The sequence below is a fragment of the Maniola hyperantus genome, chromosome 24 (assembly GCF_902806685.2).
Source record: "Maniola hyperantus chromosome 24, iAphHyp1.2, whole genome shotgun sequence".
Classification (NCBI taxonomy): domain Eukaryota; kingdom Metazoa; phylum Arthropoda; class Insecta; order Lepidoptera; family Nymphalidae; genus Maniola; species Maniola hyperantus.
Window position 1 is genome coordinate 524,044 of NC_048559.1, and position 27,785 is coordinate 551,828.

The 27,785-nt window shown below is 35.0% G+C and overlaps 1 protein-coding gene across 2 annotated transcripts; it reads right to left on the minus strand.

Moving 5' to 3' along the window:
* Window positions 1-9,598: 9,598 nt before the first annotated feature.
* S (EGF receptor activation regulator Star) lies at window positions 9,599-17,260 on the minus strand. 2 transcript variants are annotated; one of them, XM_034981278.2, is made up of 6 exons: window positions 16,981-17,260; window positions 16,003-16,312; window positions 14,715-14,905; window positions 13,810-13,992; window positions 13,286-13,462; window positions 9,599-11,897 (listed from the first exon to the last, which is right to left on the minus strand). In XM_034981278.2, exons 1-6 carry the CDS (start codon window positions 16,990-16,992, stop codon window positions 11,763-11,765), a joined length of 1,008 nt encoding a protein of 335 aa, XP_034837169.1. In that variant the 5' UTR covers window positions 16,993-17,260; the 3' UTR covers window positions 9,599-11,762. The 2 variants fall into 2 exon arrangements, with proteins under 2 accessions (XP_034837169.1, XP_069362861.1); XM_069506760.1 differs by lacking the exon at window positions 16,981-17,260 and adding an exon at window positions 16,789-16,866.
* Between the last annotated feature and the right edge of the window lie 10,525 nt (window positions 17,261-27,785).

The following is a 27,785-nucleotide window of genomic DNA, read 5'->3' on the forward strand; positions in this document are numbered from 1 at the left end:
TCTGAGAGTTCTTCATAGTTTTCTCAAGGGCGTGTGATGTCTGCTGAGCCGCACTTGGCCAGCGTGGTGGACTGCCAAATCCTTCTCATTGTGAAAGGAGACCCGTGCTCAGTAGTGAGCCGGCGATGGGTTGATTATGATTTCATTTTATTCTATCTGGCATCGTATCGGAACGCTAAATACATTTCTCATCAAAAAAATCGAAACGCTTCCAAACTAAAGGGTGTTGCGAGGTGTTTCAATTTTTTTATGGGAAGTATATTTCCCTACCTCTATACTATCCAAGCGCTATTAGAATAGCGCTCTCTGTTACGTAATCCCATACAAACGACAGAGACGAAAATTTCAGTGCGCGTTAACCATTTTGAGCCTCAAACGAATCTTATGTTTTCGAATTGAATTTCTTGTTTTTGAAAACATTTTCATATTTTTTGAAAACATGTTTGTGATTGGTCAGTGACTCAAAATGGTGAACGCCCACTGATAATTTCGTCTCTGTCATTTGTATGGGATTACGCAACAGAGAGAGCCTTATACTAACTTCTTTGCGTGGATATAGTATAGGTGCTTATTTCTAGAGGTATATCATCACAATTTGTTAGTGTGCTATTTTTAAATCATAGACAATGACTAGTTATTTATTTAGAGTTTCGTTGTTTAATTCTTGTATAATGTAGCTAGTATTTAATTACATTTTATGAAACAAAAACATTTTTGTTATGCAATAAAAATGTTATTTTTAATCTGTATAAAACTTATAAAATAAAATATATTTAGAGTATCTGCATCTTTTTCTTTTTAATGTGGCTAAAAAAGGATGGAAAATTAATTTTGAACTAAAAACTCGAAATAGTACACTACAAAACACTTTGCTCAAGTTTGGCCCCTAAAATCACGAGGTTTGACAGTTTTAAAGTCTGTCCTTTTCTTATCACACTGGCAAGAAAAAGATGTCAATACACTAAAATTTAGTTGGGATTAGAATCTGTACCACAAAGTGTCTATTTAGCTCCAAAAATATACAATAATTTGAATAATTAATTAACTTTCATTATTATTCAAAAGCAGGTTGTAGTTATGTAGACGTTGTAATAAATAAATAAATTAAAATTAATAATTATTAATTAATACTAAAATATTTTTATACCCGTTTCGGTCATCGTAGTGGAACATTGATTAATTAATATTATCGATTAGTGTCAAAAATCTAGTGTTATATTGTTGTAAGTGTTATATGTAATATGTAATGTTATTATGAAAGTGTTGTTTGGTGACACGCGACAAAAATGGTGACTAATTTGTTTTTTTTTATTAGTCGCCGATTCTTTTATTACTTTGTGACTTCTTCCATAAGTATCAAACATAATATAATAAATTATTTTATATCTTACAAATAGCTATTTTTAGGGTTCCGTACCTCAAAAGGATAAACGGAACCCTTATAGGATCACTTTGTTGTCTGTCTGTCTGTCTGTCAAGAAACCTACAGGGTACTTACCGTTGACCTAGAATCATGAAATTTGTCAGGTAGGTGGGTCTTATAGCTGACATTTGGGGAAAAATCTGTAAACCGTGAATTTAGGGTTAGATCACACAAAAAAAAATTAAATTGTGGTCATGAACTAATAATTAGTATTTTCAATATTCGAAGTAATATAACTATATCGAGTGGGGTATCATATGAAAGGGCTTTACCTGTGCATTCTAAAACAGATTTTTATTTATTTTTATGCATAATAGTCTTTAAATTATCGTGAAAAATGTCGACAAAATACGACTGTAGTACGGAACCCTCAGTGTGCGAGCCTGACTCGCACTTGGCCGGTTTTTTTTTATTAGTTGTCTCATCATTTATTGGTCTACAATTTATCGGTCAAATAATTATGTATGTATGTATGTATATATACTTTATTGCACCACAGAAACACAAATGACAGGTTACAAAAAGAAATCTTAATAAGAAGGTACAAAAAGGCGGTCTTATCGCTAAATAGCGATCTCTCTGTCTGCTAGCTTTTCAAGGCCCAACCGTTCAACCGATTATGATGAAATTTGGTACAGAGTTAGCTTATATCCCGGGGAAGGACATAGGCTATCCCGGATTATCCCGGAAAGTTGAAAGAGTTCCCACGGGATTTCAAAAAACCTAAATCCACGCGGACGAAGTCGCGGGCATCTAGTTAATTATAAATCCTGTCTGTAGTATGTTAAACTTACATACTATGTATAAGTTACTTGGCAACGTTGTTATTTGTCTAACATTGTGGCTAATTCCTTTGTATACAATCTCTAAACTAAACTAATATATCACGTCTAAATCTATTGCTATCCCTTTCATAATGTTGCTTGCGGAAAAGGAAAGCACTAGATTTAGACCTGTTAATTTAGTTTAGTTTAGAGATTGTGTACTAGAGAATCGGCCCCAATGTATGACAATTAACAACGTCGCTAAGTAACTTATCGACAGATTATGGATAGATTTATTGTTATTAATAATTATTTATTCATTTAATTTGTCAGTCTATCATTAAAATCTGTCGTATGTTCTTAATCTAAAGATCAGCCGCATTATTTATTAGCTGTCTATTATTTTATAGAGTTGTCCCTTTTTTTAAAATCGTCTTTTCTTTTATTTGAATTAAGGTCGCGCATCACTAAACGGCACGATTAATATTAACTTGTTATATAGGAACGGTACAGGTGGCACTAGAAACTTGTAGGGTATTTATATAAAAACAATCATTTGTATGCATATGTAATTATAGTACTTAATTATTATGCTATATAATATATCTATGTGGACTGAATATTATCCCCTATCACCAAGCAATTATTATGATACTATGTTATTTTAAAATTACCTTTTCACTTCTCATGCTCATAAAGCTCTTGTTTATGCGGGCTGTAAACCGACTAAAACTGCTTTTCACGCTCTTGTGCGTAAAAAAAATTGTCATGTCGGTAATGACAGATGGGCGCTTAACATACAGGGTTTCTGTCCATGTCATAATGATCCTTGCTACAACGGATAGCACTAGTGGGTAGTCAACGCTGCGTTTTCGGATGCGAAGGTGCCATTCTAGCACCTTGGGACCCCAACGTCTATCGGTTTTTCGCACTATGTGCACTTCAGCTTCGCAACCCGTTGAGTTATGTCGGTTACTGTGGATCTCCTCGTCCCTGATTTGATAGCATTGGTACTGATTCTGAGCACAACCTAATTTTAGAGTATTCGCATACTCTTCTTACTAATGTAATATGAAAAGGACAGACGCAGTTTGACAGTTTTAAATTTTGTTTTTAGATGGTAAAACCCGTGATTTTAGCGCACAGTCGCGAGCCTACTGTTTAAATTTGTAGCGTGCACTAAAATTTAGAGTCTTTAAATGTAAAGTTCATGTTCTGTCCCTTTTTAGCATTGTTAAAAAGAAAAGGATGCAGATACTCTAAATTTAGTTTAGAGAAAGACAACGGAATCGGTGCCATTGTAGGCTTTAAATGTTGGTGCCAGGGGTTAAGAAATGTTCCCCAATTTTTAAGAACACCTTAAATTTTAATGATCGTGTTATGAGCATTTATCAAACAATATTTGAGGTGCCCTTAACAATTAATTGGCATTTATGTATTTCTTACTTTTCACTACTTAACAAAGAAAATGTAAGATATTTCGATTAATATAAATTATTATTGAAATGGATGAGATTTTGTTGATTTGATTCCTAACGGTATTTTTTAAGTTATGCGTTTTTACGCTGTATTTTTAATGTAGATCTGTAGTTAAAAGCAGATAGCAAAATATTTCGTTTTCTAGAGCTTCATTTACATTTAAATAGTCTTATGTTGTGAAATAGGCAGCTGAATTTATTTTTACAGTTTTAAAAGTACAGTCGCCGTCAAATAATGTTATATAACACAATATGATACTAGCAACATATTCATGTAGTTATATAACTCTGCCTAAACTTTGCTGTTTAGAAATTGAATGGCAAATGAATTACTTGCAATTATAATCCGCGACAGGTCGAGATCGCTATCGGGGTATGTTCCCTCCCCGATTGCCATCTCGACCTGTCGCGCACTATATATAGCAGCAACAAAAAAGGCTAGTACGTCAACTTGTCTTGTCACGTGGAATGTTAACTTTTATATAATAGTAATTGCCAGGTTCTAAAATAGACCCATACAATTATTAGGTAGGATATTTTACTTTTTCTTAGCTGGGTTAAACAAATCGCGGAAACCTCGGAGAAACCCGTGAGCGACGTCTTTGCCCGGCGCTTTGACCTTCTGAAGTTAGGTTCAAATTCAAATTCAATTTTCATTCAGCGAGATTTCAGCGAGAAGCTGCTTGTTTATCTTTTTACGTCAGTAATGGCAAAATAGATTCTAGTAATCTTGATAGCTTACGTTTATTTGACGGTGACTGTACGACGTACGTATATAAAGTTATATAATTAAATGTCAAAGCACAGTATAAAATAAGAAATTAGTTTTAAAAAATGTTTGCTCGAAAATTTTGAAAGGGTTGGGCCACATGCATTCGAAATAAATAAGCAATTTAGTAGGTTAGTATGTATATTAAATTAATAGCAATTATTATGAATAACGATATTTTTCCTTCCTTGCATAAATATGTAGTATTTTTTTCTTATGCATTTATCACATTAAACAACTAATTCAATTTTTTCGGTCATACCAAGTTAGCAAGTTTTCATGTTAGACGCATCAACAGACTTATCAAGTGATTTCACCTAACACAAATAAGTTTGAATGAATTGTAACTTAATCGCGGTTATTAGAATGCGAATGGATAATATCATGATTGGGACCAAAGCTTTAGGCGGTATCTTGCAAAAATATCATATCATGCAAAAGAGGCAATTAAGGTCCGCTTTACTTTAACGCTGAAGTGTTTGAGCGCTTGAATTCTATCATTGTTAATGAGATGTAAAATCTTAATATCTACATTTTAATTTTGTGTTTTATCATATTTGATTGTCAAATTTTTGATTTTAGCCAGCTATTAAGTATAGAAAAGGAAAGCATTTAGACTCAAATTATTTTTTACTGCTGTCATTCTAACTGCAAACACTTCTGTTCATTATTATTAATCGAAACATATTATTATGTTAACATGCGAATTTAAGCTGCCATTCCCATTACAAAGGACCAATTTATATACTTTTGACTTTGGTTTTTATTCTTTATTTTATTGTATGAAATAATTTTATTAGATAACTTTCTATCCACTAGATTTTATGCGTGTGCTTAATACAAGGTGGGTTTACTTCAATAAATACTATTTTTCACTTTGAGCTATCTGGTGCGTTATCTAGGTAGTCAAAATAAACGTAAAATATTGTAAGGTATCTATCTACATATTGGTTCTATTTTCATTACTGTTCTTACGATAATATAATATTAGAATACTAACTACAACTACTTAATACTTTATCAATTTAAATAGGCAAGTCATAATTATGTACCAACTAGATGATCTCCGCGACTTCATTCGCTTGGATTTATGTTGAACCAATCAAACTTGAATGGGAAGCTGGAAGAAATCTCTGTTTTAAGATGAGCATTTCCAATGATACTGAATTTATTATTACTTTGTAACTACAATTTTGGTACATGAAAAATAAAAAAAATGTTTTTAAAAATTCCAAGGGAAATCTTTGCTTTTCTGGGTTAAAAAATGGCTTATATTCATCCCCGTGATGCAAGCTAGCTTTGTACCAATATCAAAATCGGTTAAGCGAATGGGGCTTGAAAAGTTTGCAGACAGACACATTTTCGCATTTATAATATTTAGTATGAATTCATGTGAGTGCAATGTAAACCCACCCTAATTTTTGTTTTATTTAAAGATAAGTCTACACTATAAATATAACATTTTGCTTAACAATAACATTGTTATGTTACAATATTAAGCCAAAAGTTATGTAACATGTTATATAGTATGAATTCACCGTACTAACATAGTTCTTCCACGATTAGAGATTTTTTTAAAGCAATAAAAATGTATATTTAAAAATTTTATTTCTAGTTGATTGATAGATATTTTATTCACTTCTGTAATTATTTGAGTGTGGGAGAGTTATTAGCTACGCGATGTTATATAGCAACTTTTAATTCGCACAATACTAAATATTATTTAATTTGTATACTCTGTGCCCCAAAACTATAGAATATACAGTGCGACAAGGCTCTTTTGGCGCGTGGCAAAAATCGGAACTAACGTCAAGTGTCCCCTTTGTTCTTGTTTGAATAGTCTAAGCCTTTGTCTTTAACAGCGCCCCCCTGTCAATGTCATTCAAGTGCCAAAAGAGCCTTGTTGTTGTTGAGTACAACTGTAGGTTGTACGCAAATATTTTTATCAGGCCTGCTTCTTAGTTTCTTACAGAGTTAACAGCTATCAATAAAGTTACAATCTGATGATAAACACTCTGTTGTCCGATGGGACGGCAATCCGACACGACCGGAGAGAGATCAGGGCCAGGGGCATTGCATATATTATATTGGTAGTGTTCTCGCGTTTACACATTAATATTATTGACTAGCTGCCCGGCGAACTTCGTTCCGCCTAACAGTCGATTCAAATTTTTTCTCCGTAAGAACCATCCTCGTAGGTACTTCAAGGAATATTATAAAAAAAGAATTAGCGAAATCGGTTCAGCGGTTCTCGAGATTTGCGATGAGCAACACATTTAGTGATTCATTTTTATATTATAGACTAGTAATATTAATAGCCATTTTTAAATATTTGGGTCATAGAGTAAAAGTTTAAGTATTTTTTGTGTAATTATAATAATTTGATTAACTAAGTATAAATATTAAAATCTTTCACCTTGGACTTTCTTGTATATAAAAAGTAGTTCTTTTATTGAATAATTTTTGTTAATTGGAGAGTGAAAATTGTGAAAATAATATCGGTTCAAGCGAGGTTTGTGTACGAACAGGCAAAATGTGTATTAATAAACGTAATTATAATATTGAGACTTGTTTTTATTTAACTACCTCTTCTAAAGTAAGAAGATGGAAATTTGGGCTCGATCCAGGTAAGTCCCATTTGTTCCATAAAACTTGACGTCATCGGACAAAATAAAACAATTTTATTCTAATTTGTTCCATAGAACAATTTTTTTCTTTCTTTAATAATTGTTCTGTAGAACAAAGTAAAAAATCCTTTTTTCGTGGCGGAATGTCATCAGGATCATTTCTAGGGTTCTGTACCCGAAGGGTGCCAACGGGACCCTAAAAATGATGCTGATGACATTTCGCCACAAAAAAAGAAAAGTTTGTCAACAAACTTATTTTTTTTAACTATAACCATAAAGGAAATCGTGAAACCTGCATGCTTGTTGAGAGATTTCTCCGTATACCAAAATGCTCTCCGAGGTGTGATGTCTGCCAATACGCACTTGGCCAACGAGGTGAACTACGAGATATAATATCACTTGCTTTAACGGTGAATTTTTTTTTTTTTTTTTATTTATAACAAGCGTAGGTACACCAAATATTTACATTATTATTTTCTCGCCAAACTGGTGAGCCAGTTTGTTGGCGAGCTGGCGCTCCTTAAAAATAACTATAATCTACGTATTAATCATTCATAATATTAATGAAAACATCGTGTGCCTGTGAGTTCTCAAAGCTGTGTGAAGTCTGCCAATTCGTACTTGGCCAGCGTAGTGGTGCTCTGTAGTGAGCCGGCTATGGGTTGTTCATGATGATGGGATTACAAAATAAAAAACAAGTGTTCAATTTAAAGCCATTTAATTTGTGAAAAATTGAGCGCATATAAAAACTAAACCTAGTGAAATCTTACTAAAGCTAAAACTTATTAATACATTCCTCATTGTCAAATTATCGCTTACAAATAATTATAATTAAATGAAATTACATTAAAATTGAAAAATAATTAAATTATTAAAATAAAACTCATTAAAACATATGAGATGAATTTTGTTCATGTTAAAATAACTTGAGAGACCGTGTCAAATTTTGACGGGGTGCTTTATAAAAACTGAAAGTCCATAATAATAATATGGTAATATCATAAATCCAACCAATCACGGCAATATGGTCAATAGAGATGGTGCCTTCTAGTCACACTCACACCAGCCACTTTTTACCAAACGTCGAAACGCTCGCTTAGTAAGGGAGCTTGTATGGAAATATGTAAACGTTACATTGTTAATGCGAATTAGGTACCCACAACATAGGATGTGGATCATTAGGATTACCTATGGACATAGAAAAATTGACAAAATTATATTTGGTTAAATCAATATCATTTCATATTTTAATTCATATAACGGGTACGTACACGATTAATTATTGTTTTTATTTGTCGATATTTCAACCCAATTGCACGGGTCGTGGTCACGACGGGACTGCGAGAGATGAAGTTCGTAAAAAAAAATTAATCGTAGTATGTACCCGTTAAATACGTTAAAATATGTCATTAAATCACCAAATAAGCTAAAAATTATTAATATTTTTTCATATCAAGCACTTCCTAGAAAATTTCCACCGGCTCTCGAAAGGATCTACGTAATTAAAAAGCTAATTATAAATCAGTCTTTCAATAACAATTACATTACGACGGAATTAAAATATCAAAACAATTCGGGTGGAATGAAATCCAACCGTAATTTAATTGAAACAATCAATACAATTTAATTGAAATTCATCATTTAAAAATATTCCTTAATAAAAATAGCGTTAAAATTATACTTAATAATTAATGGAATTAAAAACTAACATTAATTGAAATTTTAAAACAATGAAATTATTTACTTAAACATTAATACTTATCGATTTCACAATCATGTTTTACGCATTTGTGTTGTTAAAATATTGTTTTAATAAAATAAAAAAATGGAATAAATAAATGTAAATCATGAAAAATAAATTAATATAATGTTAAAAAATGACATGACCTTTCGAGTTATAATAAAAATCGAATCATTAATATACATAAACATGAACCTATAGATATAATAAAAACATAATACATATAGTACGCGGCAGAAAGTAATGTACATCGGCCTCTAGAATGACCTTTCGGCTTTGTAGAGCGTTGTCTCTGTCACTCATACCTATATGACGTTTTGTCGGTCTCAACGACAGAGACAATGCTCTACAAATCTGCTGTCTCCATCTAAAGGTCGATGTACATTACTTTCGGACGCGTAATACAGGACATATTTTAAAGGCAAAAAGGAACATTTTACATGTTTTGGTCATTAGATTCATCCAATAATATGTACTTACGAACTAGAATAGACTAATATTTTTATGGAAAACATTGTCTTTTCTAGTATGCAAGCACCTTTTCTACAGTAAATCGACAATTTCCACGATTATAATATTATTATTCAATAAGAATTACGAACGATATATTATTATTACACAAATTATTATTATTACAAATATTTTTATGATAAAAATTTGTACGGCAAGATCTTGAAGATTACAATAATTATTGTTTATTTACTGGATCTGAGAGGGAAATGTCATATTTCTTAAAATTATTTTAATTCATACGCTGTTCTAAAGTGGAGTACAAAGAGAGATTCTAAACAGTGCATTATTTAAAAGAATATGTATTTTGTTCATAAATCTCTAAATTTAACAGTTCAGTGAATTAAAATATTCAATAAGTATTCACAAATTGAAACAGATCTTAAAAGCGAGATTTCAAAAATTTCTTTTTAAGTGAAAAAAGTATTTAAATTGCGTTAATCTTACAACTATTATTTTAAAGTCGAAATGTTTCGTTCCAATTCAATTCGAAAAAAACGATATCACAGTTATTAAAAAAATCACAAAAATATGAAGTTTTATGTGACTCGCACTTGACCGGTTTTTAGTTACCTAATTTTAAAAAGTAATGAATATTTCCAACTATTCTTACTACTTATTAATATCATTATACAAATTGAAATGGGCAGGGCACATAGTTCGCAAAACCGATAGATGTTGGGGTCCCAAGATGCTGGAATGGCGACCTCGCACCGGAAGACGCAGCGTTGGAAGACCCCCCCACTAGGTGGACGGACGACATCAGACGAGTCGCAGGGAGCCGCTGGATGTCGGCGGCGCAAGACCGTGGCGTGTGGAAGTCCCTACAAGAGACCTATGTCCAGCAGTGGACGTCTATCGGTTGATGATGATGACAAATTGAACGAGAACTGTATATTTTTCTAATTACTGTGCAAAGTGAATCTACATAAGGCAATCATTTAAGATTATCACAATCATGTACTAATTACCCATTATTTTAAATTAAAAATTAAAAATACTGATTTCTATTAAAATGAAATAAAAAAATAAAAATTATCATTTAAATTGAAATTATTAATTATTAATAACACATAAAACTAATACTTATTGCTGCCACAAAGTTTTGTTTCTTAGATTCAATTAAAAATCAGTTTTGCTTATTTTAAAATTAGTTTTTTCTGTTTATTTTTTGAAATGCTTATGAAAGAATATTTTTTTTAAAATTTAAATTGTCCCAATTACTATTAACTTAAAAAACAATTTGTTTTTGTATTAGTAAAGTAATGCTTGATGAAATTAGTAAATTGTTTAAACACAAAAAATGTTTAATTAACTGTTTTTTACTGTTTGTTTCACGGATACGCAAAAAAATATTTAAAATAGTAATAATTAATAATTGCTAACCATTTTGTTGGCATCGTTGCTCGCGTCACGAAAGTTACAATTATATATATGTTACAATTTTTTTTTGAGATATAGAAAATACAGATGTTTAAGCGTGTGCTAAGTTCCAACATTCGTGGCGGGTGCTATAATACCTTATTTCTAAAAAGCGGTTAACTGCAAAAAAACAAATTTGAAATTTTCAAAAACTGATGTTTCAAAATTCCCATGTTTTTGGCAATAATTCCAAAACTATATTTTGCAGTTAGGGTCCGTTCAGATGATGATTGTATTCAAAATTGAATTTTAGGTCAATGAAACAAGGTTTATTTTTACGAGGATGTTCGAGCTTCCTCAGGAACAGACCCTAAGCACCTGCGTACACTGGAGGACGGGAGGGCAGAGGATTTTAAAAGGAAACGCCCATTCTTAGCCAAAATTCATCCATCAATGTTATGAATACTAAAAAAACTTATTAAATGACTGAAATATTGCTCGTAACGGTTTGTGCGTAACACTCCGGCGTAATTAGAAGACTCCGGCGTAATTAGAAGACTCCGGCGTAATTAGAAGACTCCGGCGTAATTAGAAGACTCCGGCGTAATTAGAAGACTCCGGCGTAATTAGAAGACTCCGGCGTAATTAGAAGACTCCGGCGTAATTAGAAGACTCCGGCGTAATTAGAGGACACTCAACTAATTCCGCTCGTAATGACAATCTTGGCAATGTAAGTAACCTATTGCAATAATTCTTACTGAGAAAACAAATAAACAAAAAGAAAAGTTCCTCCGAGTTCTATGTCCGAAATAAGCTTGTTTTTTGATTTGTGATCTCAGTCCTAATGCCTTTCATTAATTTCATTGATGGATGCACTTTGGCCAAAAGCCCTTTAACGAATGGGCGTTTCCCTATATCAATTGAATTTAATATTTATCTAATAGAATTAAGGTATACATTTCAATAATCAATGATTGACACAGGAGCATTGTAGCGAAAATTTAAAATCCTCTGCCGTCCCGTCCTACAGTTTGCACAGGCCCTTAAGCGGTTTTCAGAAATAGTTCGGCAGATGGTGGGTGGTCACTTCACTCCAGTGTCAAGCCCTTGAGAGCGTACATGATGCCGTCATCGAAGGTCGCCGCCACGGTGTAGTTGTTAGCTGTCAGTATTTCCGTTGTTTTGTTGAGCGCTATTGGGTCTGTTGACCGGAAGTCGATTACCTGGAGGTGAATGAATGAATGAATAAAATATTATTTACAGTACACTATTATCAGTACCCTTATTATAAATGCGAAAGTGTGTTTTGTTTGTTGGTTTGTCCTTCAATCACGTCGCAACGGTGCAACGGATTGACATGCATAGATAAAGACCTGGAGAGTGACATAGGCTACTTTTTATCCCGGAAAATCAAAGAGTTCCCACGGGGTTTTAGAAAAATCTAATTCTACGCGGACAAAGTCGCGGGCATCAGCTAGTAAACAAAAGGTAACACTAAATAGAAGTAAATTAGCGACCTTATCGTTTTGCAGCGGTCGCATTTGGGGATCACCAGATTACGCGTAATTTTTTTTTACTACACTTGTGCTATAATTAAATATTACTGCATTTGTACTATAAATAAATCTACCCCACCTACTATTTAACCCTCATAGGGGTTGAATTTTCAAAAACCCTTTCTTAGGGATGTCCAAGTCATAATAGCTATATGCGATCTGCATGCCAAATTTCAGCTCAATCCATCCAGTAATTTGAGCTGTACGTTGATAGATCAGTCAGTCAGTCAGCTTTTCCTTTTATATATTTAGTGATAAAGATGGGCGTTATTGGCTATTTCTGGCAACGGTTAATCAACAGTTATTTAGTTTCAATACCAATATTGATAACCGTTGCCGAATATCGGTATCAGAGTTGTGTTTCAACTAATTTAATATGCGCAACGCGCAGCGGTTTCCGTAGTAGTAACTAAGCTAGCTGCCGTATCAATACCGTCTGTATAGCTAGCGCGCGCATATTCACTAAAATAAAACCAATTTTACTTTCATGAATATCGTGAAGTAATCACAACCTTAAGTTCATAGCAGCAAAGTTTAATTATAATGATCATTGACATAGGTCAAACTATAGTGGACGCCTGCACGAATAGTTTGACACAATCCAGTTAACCAAAAACATTTCACGAAGATTGATAAACCAAAGAGGACCTTATCTCTATTACTCTAAGGCTAACTGTTTTAAAATTGATAGATCAAAGTGTAATGGACAAGTACTTGTACAGTTAAGCCTTAGCTTAATAGAGATAAGGTCGGCTTTGGTTAATCAAGTTCTTAGTTACTAAGCCGGTAGCCAATAACCGCTCCTTCTCAGCTTTCAGTGAAAAAAAGAAAGAGAAGGCATAATTATTGCGTTTCTAGTTACCAAAAAACCAAACAATGCATTGTCAGTTGCCAGTTGGCAGCGTTGCGTTGTCAGGTGGTTCGTCATAGATGTTAGCTGAAAACCGTTGCTAGCTACGACAATAACGCTACGGTACGCTATAGGCACTGCAACGGTTTTCAGTTAAGTTAAGCTATAGCGGACACATGTCTATTTAGTGATATTCAAGTGTTACCTTGAGTCGCAGCCGGTCGTAGGGCAGAGCGGCTAAGGCCTTGGGCGCAGCGGCGCCGGCGAGTGCCGTGTAGTCTGCGCGCGGCGCGTCGGCCGCCAGCAGCACCGTGAGCAGCGGCAGGCACAGCACGCGCGAGCGGAACACGCCGCCGCCGCCTTCCGCCTCCTCGTAGCTCACCTGAATATCAATTACACTTTTTTCATCTCACTAACTCGGAAAAGTTTTCTTTTCCTTCAAAATCTGCGCGGAAAAGTCCATCTTATCCACTAGCGTAGAAATGTTATTCGACATGCGAACGTCGAATGTAGGCGATGGATGATAGATGGTTAACTATCTTCACTTACAGCTCAGGTATTAAAATTTGCATCTCAACTATAATTTTCTATTTTGCGCACTTGCAACGTAAATAACTATAATTCGTTATACTTTAGTATACATAATTTCATCAATTAAAACAATCGATTTACGAATTGAAACCTATCACTGAGTATAAAAGAAGGAAAAAATTTCAAGGTATAGGTAACCTCTCTAGGATGGTCAGTAGGGCTGAGACAAGCGTGCAACGCTCTCGCAGCGCCCCTGAGCGCTAGGAAGTCCCTCGGCGCAGCCCTGACCGCCACGCCGCTCCAACCACGAACAGTCTCTAAGTAGGCCGCAGTAGGATCCCTGCCGCCTCGAGGGAGAAACTCTACCAGAGTGCCGTTGTACTGAAATATTCAAAACTAGCGTATGGTCGCGACTTCGTCCGCGTGGACTACACAAATTTCAAACCCCTATTTGACCTCCTTAGGGGTTGAATTTTCAAAAATCCTTTCGTAGCAGACGTCATAATAGCTATCTGCATACCAAATTTCAGCCCGATCTGTCCAGTAATTTGAGCTGTGCACTGATAGATCAATCAGTCAGTCAGTCAGTCACCTTTTTCTTTTATATATTTAGATAAATGTTACTTTTAGGGTTCCATACCATATTCATAAAAGAACTGTTATAAGATCACTTTCTGTCTATCAAAGTTTGTAAGGTGGCCAATCTTGGACATGGGAGGTGTTTTGACAACCTCCCTGGCGCAGTGGTGAGCGCTTATTCATGGGAGGTCCCAGGTTCGATTCCCGGCAGAGGAAATTTGGAATTTTATAATTTCTAAATTTTCTCTGGTCTGGGTGTGGTGGGACGCTTCGGCCGTGGCTAGTTACTACCCTAACCGTACCGTGCCACCAAGCGATTTAGTATTCCGGTACGATGCCGTGTAGAAATCATGGCATGGGTTTAATATGGGATGCCGCGTGTAGAAACCAAAGATTTAACAAAAACTGCCATACCCCCTTCCAGGTTAGCCCACTTCTATCTAGACTGCACCATCACTTACCACAAGGTGAAATTGCTTGTAACTGAATTAAAAAACTGTCCACTCTTGATGTGGGTATCTCACCATCTCGCCCAGTATCCTGTCCAGCGCGTCGACGCGGGGCGTGGGCATGGGCGTGGGCGGTGGCGTGCGCGGCGGGCGCGGCGCGAGGTGCAGCTGGCGCACGTAGGCCACGAGCGTGGGCGACTCGGCCGGGATGCGCGCCAGCTCGTAGTCCCGCGACATGTTGAGGCGGAACTGCTGGGCGCCGAGGGCTGAGGACCAATGGAATACTGAAACCACTTCACATTTGAAGACATCTTCAAACAAATTAATTAAAGGGTGTTTAACCCCTAATTTTTTAAATTAAACATACTTTCAAAGGAACTGCACCTTTTAGGTTGTTCCATCTTCAGATAACAGAAGAAACTCTTATGGGATCACTTTGCTTGTCTTTTTTTGACAGCAAATAGAAACAATAAAACCTTAAGCTAGCCTAATCTAATTACTACACAAATCAAGCCCGCGTGGAATGGTGCCAAGAATACTGGCTGCATTTCCACGCTGGACAGCCAGGCTGACCCGTTGTGAAAAAAATGAGCCAACCCTTCTGTCACCAGATGAGGCTATTAATTGCGGTGAAATGTCTCATGGAAATTTTTTAGCACTAAGACTCCATGGCCCCAGGGTCTTCATGGCAAACGGAACAAAAATATAACTCTCAATAAGAGAGCTAGCTAGTTTTCAGCTGTTTCTGCTGCGGCTCCCGGTCTTGATGCTGTCTCCCTGATATGACACAGGGCCAATGTGTCAGCGCAAGTTGCGCCCGTAGCAATGTCTTATGTACAAAGGAAAAATCCAGGAAGGGAAACTGTGAATATGTGGTTACATCAAAAAAACCTGGCCAAGTGCGAGTCAGGCTCGCGCAACTAGGGTTCCGTACTAATCGTATTTTTTCGACATTTTGCAAGATAATGCTAAAACTATGATGCCTCAAAATAAATAAAAATCTGTTTTAGAATGTACAAGTAAAGCCCTTTCATATGATGATTCGAAAAATTGAATACTAATTATTAGTTCATGACCACAATTAAATTTTTTTTGTGTGATGTAACCACAAATTCACGGTTTTCAGATTTTTCCCCGAATGTCTGCTTTAAGACCTACCTACCTGCCAAATTTCATGATTCTAGGGGAACTACCCTGTAGGTTTCTTGACAGACCGACAGACAGACAGACAGACAAAAAAGTGATCCTATAAGGGTTCCGTTTTTCCTTTTAAGGTATGGAACCCTAAAAAACATGTACCTTTCATACTCACACTTGACTCGTTTTTGTCTATTCTGAGCATGCTAACATGAATATCACTCACCGACAGTATCCATATAGATGAGCAGGACTGTCATGACGGTGACAAATGTCAGCAGGAACAGCACGGCCGGCAGCAGCTTCCTGTACAGCTCATTGGGAGCTGTCTTAGTGAAGGAGGGGATGCTGACTCTCGACACCGGGGAGGGGGTGACGGGGGTGGGAGGGGTGATCTTCACGGGGATGGCTGTGGGGACATCTTTAGTCTTCTCTGATGTTTCTTGCATTTGTGGTGTTTGTGGTGGTTCTGGGATTTGTGGTATTTCTTGTGCTTCTGGTGCTTGACTCTCGGGTAATGGGTTTTCTTGGATTTTCTGGTAAAAAAAATATAAACAGTAATTGTTGATGCCCGTGGCTGTGTGTATTGAGGTTTTTAAAATCCGTCGGGGTCTCTAATATTCCAGTATAAAAAGTAGTCTATGTTTAGAATGCAAACTATCTCTGTACTAAGTAAATAGTGCCAACAACTTTGTCCATGTGGATTTAGATTTTTTAATCCTGTGGTAACAGTTTGATTTGTCAGGACCAAAGGTAGCCTATGTCCTTTCCCAGGATGCAAGCTATCTCTGTACCAAATTTTATCAAAATTAGTTAAAGGCAGACAGACAGACACACTTTTGCATTCATAATATTTGTATGGATATGGTTCAGTAAAGCACTCTGCACTCTGGACTCTGGTACTATTTATGACAATTACTACCTCATTAAGTAAGAAAGTGACGAAAAACGAAGCTCACAGGTTAGTTAAGTAATTACCTATGGGAAAATGACAATAAGTTATGAAAATTACCGTATTATGTAAGTATTTCGTAGAAATTAACACAACAATTTTGTTACTTCATGATAAAATGCCAAAATAATCACACATGTAGCATGACAGGTGCATTGCGACATTTTTTGTCGTATGCGTAACGAACGCATTTTAATTTATGGGTAATAAAAAACATAACAAAGGAGTTCGTTAATAACTGGTTTAACTCACCTTTTCAGGCATTTTTATGTCATTAACTTTAACTTAAACCGAAGTTAGAAATTAAATAGTTTAACACTTCATTTTTGTAAGACACCACTGAACGCTTTGTCCGAACTTTGAATGAACTTATGAAGGCACTTGTTTAAAAGTCATACATTATATTAAATCCACTTTGCTACATTGATTTTGATTTTCGAGCCCTAAAATATTTCAATTTTAAACCGAGAAACTACAAAGTAAATTATAATTACAAAGATTGAAAAATTGAACCATCAACATAGCGTGAGTCAACAACCGAACAGACTGTAGGGATGTTCCGAGTTCGCACGATATCGATTATGGTAGAAAAGCTACATATTGTATTCGGTTCGGTTCATTACAATCGATTTGGCTCAATAAAAATCATTAATGTAAAAACATCTCTGTAGTCTGCGTCTGTAGTTAATTTCATGTGAAAAATTGCATTCAAATCGGTTCAGAAGTTTTTCAGAAAAATGGTACCAAAAAAGCGCGCTGAAACAACACACACACAACATCTTAAATTAAATGCGAAATGCATCAGCTGTTGTGATGTGACAAAAAATTAAATGTAGGTACCTATCACTATTCTAGGAAGGTAAATCAGATATTCAAGGTCATGTTTTAATCGTATTTTCTAATGAAAAGTATGAACTACTGGGAGGTGAAAGGTATACCCAATAGCGCAGCAGTTTATTTAATTTTATATGTTATATTTTATCTTAGCATGGTTTCGATATTTTGCTTACAACAATGTAACTAGTTACTGCATATTCAGCAAGTTATTTTTTATTATTTCTTTTTATTCAAAAACGCCATAACTAAATCAATCAATAATTCGATTCTTTAAAGTAGTTAACAAGAAAATATGTATTTATTCGTATGCTGCAGCATCTGCTTAGCTGACGCTCAGCAAAGTCAACACTAGTAACACTACCATAGAGTAAAATGATTAAAACCAATTAAAACGCAGATTAAAAACAAATATTTGTTCTGAGCTTAGTGTATATATCTCTATGGTTCTGAACAACAGTTCAGTGTTACCACTGATATGTTTTAATTTCTACCAAATTCTGACAGTTTTTCAATGAGGAGGTTTCCAGGCAACGTTCGAGATAATTTTCATAGATGGCACTGAATACATCCACCACTTAAGATGAAAAATAATACCTATATCTATATGATCTATGCTTTTTAAATTTAAATCGGATGCGAAATTAATTAATTACTTCTATTATAGTTCACAGATTTTGTGGGGGAAAAAAGTAAGGAAAATTGCAGTGCACGCTAGCTCTTACTCTTCATCTATGTCATTAATTGACACGACCTAAACATTAATAAAGCAACCTGGAAACCTCCTCATTAATCACAAGAATCAAGATGACTATAACCAATTATCCGACATAGTTAGTATATTATTAGATTTCTACAGCAAAAATTGAGAATAAGTAAAAATACAAATATAATTTACGAAAGGTATTTATTGTCAAATTCTGTAAATATTTAAAAGTAACAGTAATTTATTGTCAGAGGTCATAGGTGATGTGTTTTTACAAAATGGATTTTACTTAAAACTACAAAATAAATAGATGTAGGTATTATATAATATATATTATTATTACACACATACATACATACTAGGGTTCATATTTTTAAAGTAAAATAATATTAAAATATACATATTAGACAATTCAATAATAAAAAAAACTATACCACCTAACTAACTACTGTCTTAACAATATTATTGGTTGGTATACTGACAGGTAAATCAATGAAATTAACCATAATACCTTTTATGTACAAAACCTATACAACTAATTACATCTGGTAAAAATTATACAAAAGTGATGAGTGGAGACATGTTTTCAATTATCTTTTTAATACTGTAGACCTAATTTAAATTTATATCTGATGGTAAATTGACCATTTAATTATTATTCAATAAATTTTGTTTACAGGTATTTAATGGCCAATACGAAATCATATACATAAATATATAAATGTAGGTATTTTATAATTATATTATATAAATATATAATATATTCATTATAAACAAATATTACAATATTTCGAATTAATAAATATTTATATCAAGATGATGCCCGCGACTTCATCTGTGTTGATCTAGGTTTTCTCAAATCCCGTATGAACCCAAATTTCATCAAAATCAGTTAAACTGTTGGGCCGTGAAAAGCTAGCAGACAGACAGACACACTTTCTGTTTCTGTTTGGATTAGTTTAGATTTTATACGAACCATCTATACGCAGCTTCAAATTATATATTTAATCAACGTCAAAAGCCATTTTTATTTTACAGATAATGCTTTTGTATTACTCATGACGTGTGCATAATAGGTACCTAAGTATGATGACGTATGCACATAATATGAATAATATAAAGTCGTTGTTATTTAAAATACTATGTGCGTCATTTCGATACTAATTTAATTGTTAGCGAAATAATTTGATGACATAATAGTTATTTGCTATGCAAGGCTGCAAACTTGTTATTTTGTCGCGAGAGTTTGAATTCAAAGGCTCGAGCGCAAATAAATTTGCATCCGTGCGAAACAAACAACTTTTCATCTCACTACAGCGAGGAAAACGCTAGATGATTGATACAAGAGGCGCTAGTAACGTAAAGGTTTCAATAAGAAGTTTCTATATTAATAGGCCACAAGTCAGGCAATGAAGGAGGTTATAATTCAAGAAGATTCTGTAACTGAATAAAGTTTTTTTCAGGTGCGTTCAGAATTCAAATTTAAAATTCTTACAACAAAAAAAACCATGTTCATAATAGGCTACTTGACAATTTTTTTAAGTTGGTCTTAAATGGTTAATATTTGTCCTATTATATCAAAAAAATTAACACTATATTTTTTTGCGCCCTAAAAACCGTAAAACTTTAATTTAAAAAAATATTTTTCTTAGACAGGTGAAAACACTGATAATCTATCGGCCAAACATGGCCGACAGTGTTTTCACCTGTCTAAGAAAAATATTTTTTTAAATTAAAGTTTTACGGTTTTTAGGGCGCAAAAAAATATAGTGTTAATTTTTTTGATATAATAGGACAAATATTAACCATTTAAGACCAACTTAAAAAAATTGTCAAGTAGCCTATTCAATGAACTTTTTTAGTTATATTGTTTACTCAATAAAGCTGAAACAGATTATGTTTAATTCAATTACCTAAATAAAAATAGAAATGAATTATTTAACTTAATAATAATAATAGTAAATACTGGACGGGCGAACCGCGTTTCTGAACGTTTCATTATGTGGTATTTTAAGGAAAAAATTAAGTAGGTATGCAACCATAGACCACAGTTTGTCACGTTCGAATTCCAACTCGTACTTTGCACGCTAGCGAGCAAAATTACCACTTTCCACTCAGATTTCAAAGGGCAAACGGATTCTTTCCGAGCGAGTGAGATGAAAAGAAATAAGTTGTCTCCGTCAAGCTACTTCGATATAAGCGACAATGCATTGTGCTAGTTTAGTTTAGTATTACGAAAAGCCATAAATGTTTTATGGCTTTTCGTAGTAGGTCCATACTAGGACTAACATTAAGCTTCGAAATTAATTAGCATCAAGGGTTGATATAAAATAATCTAGAAAACTATTTTAGGTAACTTGCATAAAATGCCTACAGTATGTAATTATTTTATTATTGTTGTGCTTAATGGGCCGTACTTCAAAATAAATATTATAAAGCTATAGATTTTGTGATAATAGTTGGCCAAAATGTCTTATCAATTTTATTTTGTACTACATGGACATAATCATTAATATTATGCAAGTTTAAAAATATAATCCATTATAGTCAGAAAATTGTTCATATCTTTAAAAAGCAGTAGGTATGCTTAGATATATTATAATTTTAAATAAACTATTGATAAATGTCACTTTTACTTCAATATTTCAAATGAAACGAAAACATTTTTTCATAAATGCAACAAGTCTTCATAAATAAAAATAATTTACTAGTTAATACACTAAGTTTATAATTTTATTATTTCGCACGGCAACAACAAGAATTAATTTTCTAAAATTTCACATTATATAACTTTAATAAATTTCTTAAAATTAACAGAAATTAGTGCATCAACGACTACAACTACTGAGTGTAAAATAATTAGAATTACATCCTAATATTTGCGTTATCTAATTTAATTATAAATCGAACGGGTAATTTTGTTTAAATTTATTGTAATTAGGTTTAGTATTATTATCAATTGCCTAAACAGTGTATACATATAAATTTTGAAATATGGCATAGATAGTTGAGTTTATCAGTTATTAACATTGCATTGTCTCGATTAACGTCCAATTATTAGTCTTATTAACTCTAACTTTTTACAAATATAAACTTTTAAATCTAGAGATTTAGTGAAAAAGGAAAATAAATAGGTTAACTAAACTGCAGCGGTAAATAATTAAAAAACAAGTAAAAAGAATAATGTGACATGTTCCCAAATAAAAATACTAATGTGATATCAACTCTAAACTGGTAACACAGAAATCGTATTTTTTTTGTCTCAAAAAAATCTCAAAAATGTAGCGCGTAAAGAGCAATGGCGACAAAATTGTGCAATTAAATAACTTGACCGTAACTGGAAGCTTTATATTGAGAGTAGCATTTCCGTTTCCGTCGATTTCATGCCAGTTTTCGTACTTTTATTGACGTCACGTCTGGTTCTGTGGCGCCACCTGGCGGTGTCGCGCTCGAAGTTTTCGTAAATAGCTCAGCGCGGCCATTGCTTCATTGGCGTCTTGTTTTCCGTCGAAACAACAGCTTGCAACAGCAATACGCAACGTTGCAAAATTATTTTATAAAGTGTGGTAATAAAGTGTATTTGTGTGAATAATTCGCAGTAAGTACTTATCATTTATATAATTAGTACGTGATCATTATTTTTAACGGGTTATCCGTTCGGATCACTACTTAATATTTATAAAAAATTTAGCCAGTAGGTAGTGACTTACTGCTTGTAATCGCTACTTTGTACGTACTTGTCACGATGTAACGTTTGAAACGCTGATTACGTCCATGTGCCGTGTACTGTTCTACAAGTACCCTCTTATTTTATTTTTGTTACATACCGACATTATGGTTGTAATTCGTATTTTTGTTGAAATATTACATTTATCAGAGATAAATCACAGATACAGATAAGTCAATAAGGCTTAGAGTTTTAGGAAGTGTTAAGAACCCAGTTGTTCGCAAACATACAACGGTATTTCTTTCGTTTCACTTTTAAATTTTGCCCTTATGTGGGTGTGTTGTATATCGTACATCAACTTAATTTTAAATGTAAATATCAAATATTTGACAATGTGAATTCCTGTAGCTCTGATCGGCAGTTGCAGTTGCTGCTAGTTAGTTTTTGACTACTAATAATAAAGATTATGGTATTTAGATTTTATTTTTAGCTGTTGTTAACATAGTGTTAATTTCAGTAATGGATAATGTAAAGGAAGCTGTGGCTGGTCCGAGTGGGCAGGCTCGCAAACGGACACGAAGCCGCTCTAGCAGTTCCAGCTCGTCCAGTAGTAGCTCTAGCTCTTCCTCGAGCCAAAAACGAACACGCAGGCAGCGTAAACGAAACAAGCACGAGCGAAAATCACGAATTACAGATAACATGAACAAGCTATTTAAGGAGATCGGTGAGCTACGCAATCACATTTTTTCAACAGCTAATCATGATGAAATTTTTTCTCCAGTTAGCGGTGAACTTTATGAACATATCACACCTGACGATCAACAGGGTGAAATGGAATGTCAAAATTCGTGTTCAAACTTTACTTTTGATATAGAAACTAAACTCAAGGAACCATCTGTTCCGAAGACATCCGAAAAATTTCTGAAAATGTTACTTGACGTTCAGCGTTTAGGCGACGCGTCTTGGTCTGAAGTTAGATACGCCGAAACACAAAAGAACTATAATCATACTCCAGGTTTTATCAACCTAGAAACAAACGAAGAGGTAAAAACGTATGATACCTTGCGTCATCTGGCAAATGCAGATAAAGCTTATGCAGCTATCACATACTGCATCTTAAAACAAAAAGTAGCCTTGCAAGAAGCTATAAGAAGCTTGCTTTCTTGGACCAAACAAAATACTAATATAAATTCTGATCAATTTACCGAAAAAGTTGAAGAGATATTTCAAAAAGGTGAGTTTCATAAGATTTCTTCGGATCTTTTACAATTAGTGTGCGGCCACCGAGCAGAAAGCATTGAGATGCGCCGTGAAACTATCACGAGCCAGGCTCGTGACCCTTTGGTGAAGACTTCATTAAATAAAATACCACCATCAGCTACCCATCTATTTAATTCAGAGCAATTTACTTCAGCCTTGGAAAAGGCCGGTGGAGTTAAGAAAGCCTTTTGGCCAAAAAAGGACACATTTGCCCAGTCAAATGCTAATCAACTAAACGGCCGCCCCTCGCGGGGGCAAGGCGTTAAAAATATTGCCGTTCCATCGCGTGGAACTACTCGGCATGTACAATGCTCGCATACTTGCCAGCATGATCAATATAATCCACCCTCGCGGGGTGGATACCAGCGCACCAATTATCTCTACAAAGGTCAATCCTCTAAAAAGGAATTCGATCGTAATAACTCTAAAGATAAACAGTCCTTTCACAACCGGGGCTCGCGGCCCGAAAGAGGAAGTCACAAGGGACGATCGACTGCGTCCAAATCTTCCAGAGGACATTGGAGAAATTGACTCGACCTCGTTCCGAGCGGGTCGTCTAGTGCACTATCTTTCGCAATGGAAGAAAATGGGTGCACAAGTAATTATACAAAAGTTAATTCAAGGGTATCGAATACCATTCTTTCAAAAACCACCTCTTGTGTTTCCCAATATAACCAGAAAGGCATTTCACACTCCTGTCTCAGAGGAAATGTCTGCTGTGGTACACAAAATGAAAAAACAACGGGTACTAAAGCTTGCGCCACACACACCAAGCTTCCTTTCCACTCTGTTTCTGGTTCCAAAACCCGACGGGTCATTCCGACCGATATTCAATCTCAAAGCACTAAACGACTATGTTGTGGCAGAACCATTTCACTTGATAAACATGCACCGCATTCCAGATTTTCTTCAACCCCAGGACTGGTTATGCAAAGTAGACATAATGCAAGCCTACTTTCATGTGAAAATAAAGAAGTCCCAAAGGCGCTTTCTACGCCTTGTATACGACGGGGAATTGCTAGAAATGTCCTGTCTGCCGTTCGGTCTGAGCACGGCACCCAAAACTTTCTCTATGCTAACAAACTGGGTGGCTCAAATATTAAGAGAAAGATGGAATATAAGAATCCTAGTTTACCTGGACGATTTTCTGGTAGCAAATCAAAATGTACATGCTCTTCGCGATCATGTAAAAATTACAGTACAATTACTGCAAAGCCTAGGTTGGCAAGTGAATTTCGAGAAATCGATTCTTTCACCACTAAAAAGTATAATTTATTTAGGAATACTATGGAGACCCTGGCACAATCTAAAAATTCTACCAAGGGAGAAGTCAGATGTCATAATCGGAAATGTGAGTCAGATTCTAAAAGAAACAAAAGTCACTGTAAAAGAATTACAAAAAATAATAGGACTTCTAAATTTTGCCAGCTTTGTTGTCCCACGAGGACGACTCAATCATCGACACTTGTTACTTTTCAAAAATACTCTTCCAGACCGGTCGTCCAAGACCTATCCTTTGCCGCCAGCCGCAATAAGCGAACTAATATGGTGGAAGGAGAATTGTCAGCTACCAACTCCGTTACATTACCCTCCGCCAATTCAATTCTTGGTAACGGATGCCTCGGACCAGGCTTGGGGAGCACTACTGAACAATCTCCCTCTATCGGGCACTTGGTCACGAGAGGAACAAGCACTACAATCCAACCAAAAAGAAATGTTAGCTATATTACATGCCCTTCAGAACCAGGCTTACTTCTTACGCCACAGTTCAATCCTAATACAGTGCGACAACAAAACTGCAGTCGCTCATTAACGGAGGGAAGGAGGGACGAAGTCGTTACCCCTATTGGAAATAACATTCAAAATCCTGAAATTATTAGATCAACACCAAATTCACCACAGCATACAATATATACCCGGCAGGTACAACAATCATGCGGATCATTTGTCGCGTCATCGCCAACCTCCAGAGTGGCACTTACTACCAACTTGCGTGGAAATGGTGTTTGCGAAGTGGGGAATTCCGGTGGTCGATCTATTCGCCTCGGAGAAAGCACACGTAGTACACAACTATGTATCCCGAGATTTGATGGATCCTCAAGCCCTGTTCCACGATGCATTCAGTGTCCCGTGGAACTTCCCACTTGCATGGGTGTTTCCGCCTCCATTTCTAATTCCAAGAGTCTTGACTCATCCCAACCGGTCAACAGGAATATTTTTGATGGTAGTACCTCGATGGAAGAAGGTATTTTGGCGCGCAGACCTCAAAGCCCGAGCGCTTGCAGCGCCGTTAACTCTGAGAAATCTACACAGGTTTCTAATCGACACGGCAACAGGTCTGCCACCCCCGAAAATCGAGGACATCGTCTTAGAGGTTTGGAAATGTGGGGGTGGTCTGAGGCAATAGAAACATGGAATCCTGAACAGTTATCTTTGCTTAAAGATTCTTGGCGAAAATCTACCCTGAAAACTTATGAATCCGCTTGGAAACGTTGGTCGTTATGGTCTAAAACTAAAAATATTGATACCAAGAACCCTACAGGGTCACAATTGGCACAATTTTTGGCAGATTTACATTTACATGATAAACTGTCTTATAATACGATTCTGTTACACAAATCTGTGATTTCGACTTTATGTAATGCTGAAATGTCTAGTCAATTAAGTAGTCATGTTCTTGTAAAGCATATTTTAAAATCAATTTCTTTAAAAAATCCAAGAGTTCCCAAACCACCAGTTTGGGATGTTAGCAAATTAACTTCTTACTTAGTTAATTACAAAATAGACTTAAATAACGAATTTCAAATATCTCGTCACACTGCGATTTTATTACTGTTATGTTCAGGAAGACGTATACATGACCTGACCTTACTTAGCGTAGATGATAAACTTTGTGTAAGATCTAATGAGTATATTATATTTTGGCCTCAATTCGGCTCAAAAACTGACACCAGTGAATATAGACAATCAGGCTGGAAGTTGCTTGTAAATAAGGATAATCGCAACCTAAATCCTCTTTTTTGGATCGAAAAGTGTATTTCAGTTCTGAACGACAGACGTAAGATTTCAAAGTCAACTAATCTATTTGTAACAGTTAGAGGTTTAGCTAAACCCGCCTCGCGTACAGTTATAGCAGGCTGGGTAAAAACCTTGTTCAGAGAAGCTGGCATATCTGCTACTCCTGGTAGCATTCGCTCAGCGGTAGCTTCCAAGAGCTGGTGGGAAAATCATTCCCTTGATGAGATATTGGCCCGCGGAAATTGGCGATCAGCCAATACATTTCAAAAATTTTATAGACGTGAAGTGATTGAAAGTAATTTAACTATTTCAGAGGGTGTCACTCAATTATTCAATCCGATAAATTGACAATATTGTCTCAAAACTCGTACTGCAAAATATACCTTTTATTTAATTTAAAATTTGATTTTTTGATTGACCAGATATAACTATGGAGATTCTTGAAAACTATTCAAATGTTTGATTTTATATTTAAATTAGATACCTAATTAAAATCGAATAAACAAACGTTATTATTTATTTTGTTGTGAAGAACATAATATTATGAGTTATGGAAAATAAAGGTTCATTATGTACAAACTATTTTATTATATTATACTCACATTGGCGTAGAATCATACTAATTCCATTTTACCTATTACCTATGTGGCGTCACCAGGCGAAAACAAACAGGGTCTCAATATAAAGCTTCCAGTTACGGTCAAGTTATTTAATAGTAGCGTTTTACCTGAAAATAAAACGCATATTAAAATACTTACCTCACTGGAAGCTTTCAGTAATTCCTGCCTGGTGATATTGAGCCAATGAAGCAATGGCCGCGCTGAGCTATTTACGAAAACTTCGAGCGCGACACCGCCAGGTGGCGCCACAGAACCAGACGTGACGTCAATAAAAGTACGAAAACTGGCATGAAATCGACGGAAACGGAAATGCTACTCTCAATATAAAGCTTCCAGTGAGGTAAGTATTTTAATATGCGTTTTATTTTCAGGTAAAACGCTACTATTAATCTTGAATGTACAGAAATGACATTTATACGGAAATAATTCTCATAACTATTTATATTTTACTAAGCTATCACTTAGGTTATGAAGGCACATAAAAAAATAAAATATTTAAGAATAGTTAATGGTGAATAGTTAATTCGTTTTTATCAGTATAGTCTTACCATTTTGTAAAATATAATCTTAGTAGCACTGAATACTTGATTAGTAGTAAGGTACCTTTGCTAAACGCTTGAATTAAAAATAAAATGGTAGATTATATTTTTTTATTGACGTTTGTCTGAATCAATTTAATTGGTTTTCGTGTGAGTAACGAATTTTCTTGCATATCTAATTAACGTGTAATATAATGGTAATAAATGAAATAAACATAGTTCCAACACTGATGCGAACTGACAAAATGACACTGACAAGTAACACTTTGACAGTTGCCTTTATGGTGTTACTTCCTGTCATAGTCATTTTACACCTCTATGTTTTCTTTGGTCTGTGCATTGAGGGTTTGTGTATGGTTTGTCTTTGTGATGATTTTGTGTTGAGTTTTTCCTGTCTATTTTTCCCCGTTTTA